Genomic DNA, 4602 nt, shown 5'->3' with positions numbered 1-4602 from the left:
TTGTCCAAGGAGAAAATGAGACCTTATACCAAGCTTGGGAAAGGTACAAAGATCTTTTCAATTTCTGCCTAACTCATGGGTATGAAGATTGGAGGTTGGTTAGCTATTTTTATGAAGGACTTACACCTAGGGACCGGCAGTTTGTTCAACTCTCATGCGGAAGGGACTTTTTACAAAAAGAACCCGAAGATGCAATGGATTATCTTGATGAGATTGCTGAAAACTCTAACACATAGACTGAACCTTGCCCTATGGACTCCACTGATAGGACTAGAACTAACACTACCACTTCTAGTGGAAGTGTTTTCAAGTTGAGGGAAGATGATAACATGAGTGCAAAAATTAGCATGTTAACTAAAGAATTGAAGCACTCAAAATGAAAGGAAGTAGGAGTGTTAGTTCTACCTTTAGAGAGGACCCAATGGAGGTGTGTAAAATCTGTCACGAGATAAACCATTCTACAAATGAATGTGCATCACTTTCATCATTCTTGAATGTGCCAGAAGAACAAGTACATGCATTTAATTCATATTGGCCAAATAATTCTTCATATTCTAACAATTATAACCCAAATATGCGAAACCATCCGTATTTGAGTTATAAGAGTGACAATGTGTTGAATCCTCCTGCTCCAAGGAATTCTAATTCACCACATGCATCATCATCATCTAGAACTTCCTTGGAGGATGCACTTAGTACTTTCATCCAAAGGCAAAGTGAACAAAATCAAAAGTTTGAATCCATGCTCACTAGGCTAGATGAAGAGGTAAGAGAGACCAAGAGTCATATAACTAGGCTTACAAATTCATTGAGTGGGATAGAGAGAGGGAAGCTTCCTTCCCAAACTCAACCCAATCCCATCAATCAAAATCTAAAAATTGGCTCTAAGGATAAACATGAGGAAGTAAAAGCTGTGACCATTTTGAGGAGTGGTAAAGAGATTGATAAAAGTTCTCCTTTAGTAACTAAGAAATCTAAGGAGACCCCAGTTGAAAAAGAGAAGGATGAAACTGAGTCACTTGAATTTGGTGAAATTGAACAATGCCCAATCCCTCCACCATTTCCACAAGCCTTAAAATTACCTAGGAAATTGGACACCGCATCTGAGATATTAGAGCATTTGCATCAAGTCAAGATAAATTTGCCATTATTGCATGTTATCAAGCAAGTGCCTGCATATGCCAAGGTAATTAAGGATCTATGCACCATCAAGAGAAAGCATCATGTGAAGAAGACCGCATTCCTAACAGAACAGGTAAGTGCAGTTATTCAACATAAGACCCCACCAAAGTATAAGGATCCAGGTTGTCCTACAATCTCTTGTACTATTGGAGATTACATCATGGAGCATGCATTGCTAGATCTTGGGGCAAGTGTTAATTTGATCCCTTTCAGTGTATATCAAAAACTTGGACTTGGTGAGTTGAAACCTACTTCAATAACTTTACAGTTGGCTGATCGCTCTGTAAGGGAACCGAGAGGGATTGTTGAGGATGTGTTGGTGAAAATTGAACAATTTTATTATCCTGTTGATTTTATTGTTCTAGATTACCAACCTGTTTTACATCCTAGTGTTCATACCCCTATTATTTTGGGTAGACCTTTTCTTGCCACAGCTAATGCTTTAATTAATTGCAGGAATGGAAGGATGCAACTCACTTTTGGTTCCATGACTTTGGAGCTAAACATATTTCATGTGGCTAAACAACCACATGAGGATGATGATTGTGCTTATGTGAACCTCATTGAGGCGGTGGTTCAAGAAGAGTTTAATAAGAATTGTTTTTCTGATCCTCTTGAAGCTCTTCTTAATAATTCTGTTGATTCTTATGATTTAGAATGTGATATTCATGTATCTGAAAATTTTTCTTTGTTGGAATCCTCACAGGTTTTGGAAGAACAACAGATGATGGCAATTAATAAAGGATGGAAGCCTTACTTTGAGGAGCTACTAGAAAATGAAAAAAAGCTCGTGCATTCAAGTGAAGAGGCACCACAGCTGGAGTTTAAGCCGCTGCCCGGTGGTCTTAAATATGCATATTTAGGCCCAGGTAAGTTAAAACCTAGGTGGGATGGCCCTTTCATTGTAAGGGAAGTGTTTAACCATGAAACTGTAGTAGTTGAGGACCCTAAGGATGGTAGGATTTTGAAAGTAAATGGACAAAGGGTAAAACCATTCTTAGGGGGAGTTATACCAGAGGAGAAGTCTATGTCACTGGAGATCCCTGCCTATTGGGATGCTACGTGAACTCTGAAAGAGCCTTATGAAGTTGTACCATATTTGTTTTAATTTTTTTTTTCTTTTTTGCCTTTTGTTTTTGTTTTTGTTTTTGTTTATGCTTTTTGTTTTTTTGTTTTGTTATTATTTTTCTTTTGTGAGCTAACATTTGTAGGTGTGAAAGAAATTTAAAAAAAAAAAAAATTCAAATGCTTAAGGTAACTTCTTCCCTTTATACTTGAATTTATTTTGGCTTTGATACATTGAGGACAATGCAATATTTTAGTTGGGGGTAGAGGTCTACACATTTTGCTGCACCTTGCATTAATTTTTTTTCCTTTCTTTTTGGTTGCAACTTTTCAATTATTATAAAAAAGAAATTAAAAAAAAAAAAAAAAAACCTTGAATTTGAATGCAGAAGAGTTATAAGCTTTATTTTTATATCATGTGATGGAATGAATAATGCTGAGTTGGTTATACTATTTGTTATATTAAGACTCTTTCATGAAGAGCACAATTGGAAACTTTTGAGCACAATAGCCAGGTTAGCGGACGGTTGGATGTTGGATATGCATGGATCATGAACAAGCTAGATATAAGCTGAAACTCAACCCATAGGAGAGTTTTTGAGCCTTACTTTTCTTTGTGAGAGTATATCTTTGTTTGAACTCTTAAATTTCTCTCATATGCTTCAGTTTTTGTAAAAGATCTCTATATTTTTTGGTTGACTACTGGAAACATTTTGGGGAGATATATCATGATCTTACTTATTTTTGTCCTTAGGCATGCTGGTTTATGTGGAATTTTAGGAGATGAGAGCTTAAGGCCATCAATCCTTTGTCACCAGCTAAACAAATATTCAGCCTACCTTTACATTAACCATTGTCACCATCATTTGAGCCATGAGAAATATTTTCACAATACCACAAAACATTTTTGTTTATGGGTGTTCTCTTGGGGGTTCAAGTTTCGAGCAATTGATGTGTTTAGATACCACCATTGTCTCTCTTTTCTTTCAAAAAAAAAAATCCAAAAGAAGAAAAAAAAAAAAGAAAAAGAAAGAGAAGACATACATATAAATCATTGGTGTCTTACACATCTTTCATGTATTTCAGAAGGGTTATATGGTTGAGTAAAGGTTGTTTTGATTCAAGTTGGTTGTTACTGCTATGAGTTGGGTTTGGCTTGAATTTTCTGCATTTAATTCATATACCTCATATTTCAAAGAGAGCAGTTTGCCTTTACCTAGGCAAAAGATTATACTACCATTGAGCCTAAAGTCCTACTTGATCCTAAAGGTGCATGGCTGGTATGTGTTTGGAATAAAAACTAGGGATGAGAATGGTATTAACCTCATGTTTCCAGGAATTCAACATCCTTTCCAAGAGATCTTTTCCCGTTGTTTTAGCGGCTGTTTTTGTATACACATGTGATATTCTTAAAACTTCTTCTTTCCTTTTTGTTCACATGTGATTTGAAGAGAGAAACCATTACTTCTATGTGTGTTCTTTCAGAGTGTTGATGACCTAAGAGAGGTTTTGGAGTAGAGGCTCTAATCTAGATTATTCTTGGTCTATGCATGTTTGAAAAAGCTGGTTTGACTGGATGGGCTATGCACACACACACTCCAAAAGTGAAGCTAGTGAAAGCTCTTTAATATGATGAATAGTATCCCAACTCAAAAATTGAAAGTTCATTTGTATGATATAATGATAAAGAAGACTAACATTTGCTGCAAGAATTTTCAGGGAACCTTTGACTTTTGTGGGTAGAGCCACTGCAAACCCTCACGAGAGTAAACTCGTCCACTAGGGTGACCTAGGGGTTCAAAGACTTGCTGCACATGGGAAGTGCAGTCGTGTAGCCTACGAAAGTGGCTTGTATTTTAGTTTTAATTTTTCACTTTTAGTAGACATGGGTGCTTTGTGGATTGCTAGGGACTAGCAAGATTTAAGTTGGGGGGTCTGATAACGCCTTAAAATGTGTACTTGTTATATATTTATGTGGGTGTTATCTCCTTATTACTATGCTTAATTTGTATAATTAAGCCATGATTTGTATTAGTCCCTATTATTTATCTTTACATAATTTCTTAAATAAGATGCTATTCATTGTGTGTAATTTTCTACTTTCAGGAAATCATGTGAGAAAGATGAGTTTACAGGAATTTGTGAGAGAATGGAGGCCAAACTAGAATTAAAGTGGAGCTAAAGGACCATGCCTAAATGTCTAAGGAGGTGCAGCTGGAGTGCTTGGATCATCTAACATGATTGGAAGCTTCAAATAAGGAAAGAAATCAAAGAGGCAGAATCTGAAAAGGAAAAATCTGATTTGAGCACTGATCAGTATTTTGGGCGTATCTCTCTCCTCAAAAATCCAATTGA

At 36.2% G+C, this 4602-nt stretch overlaps 1 protein-coding gene across 1 annotated transcript; it reads left to right on the top strand.

Moving 5' to 3' along the window:
* Window positions 1-421: 421 nt before the first annotated feature.
* Window positions 422-2248, top strand: LOC112038022 (uncharacterized). Its single transcript, XM_065776715.1, has one exon. It carries the CDS (start codon window positions 422-424, stop codon window positions 2246-2248), a length of 1827 nt encoding a protein of 608 aa, XP_065632787.1.
* The last annotated feature ends 2354 nt before the right edge of the window (window positions 2249-4602 follow it).

Source organism: Quercus suber, unplaced genomic scaffold (assembly GCF_002906115.3).
Source record: "Quercus suber isolate HL8 unplaced genomic scaffold, Cork oak 2.0 scaffold_140, whole genome shotgun sequence".
Taxonomy (NCBI): Eukaryota; Viridiplantae; Streptophyta; class Magnoliopsida; order Fagales; family Fagaceae; genus Quercus; species Quercus suber.
Note: the sequence above shows the minus strand (reverse complement) of the source record. Positions and strands in the feature narration are given on the sequence as shown.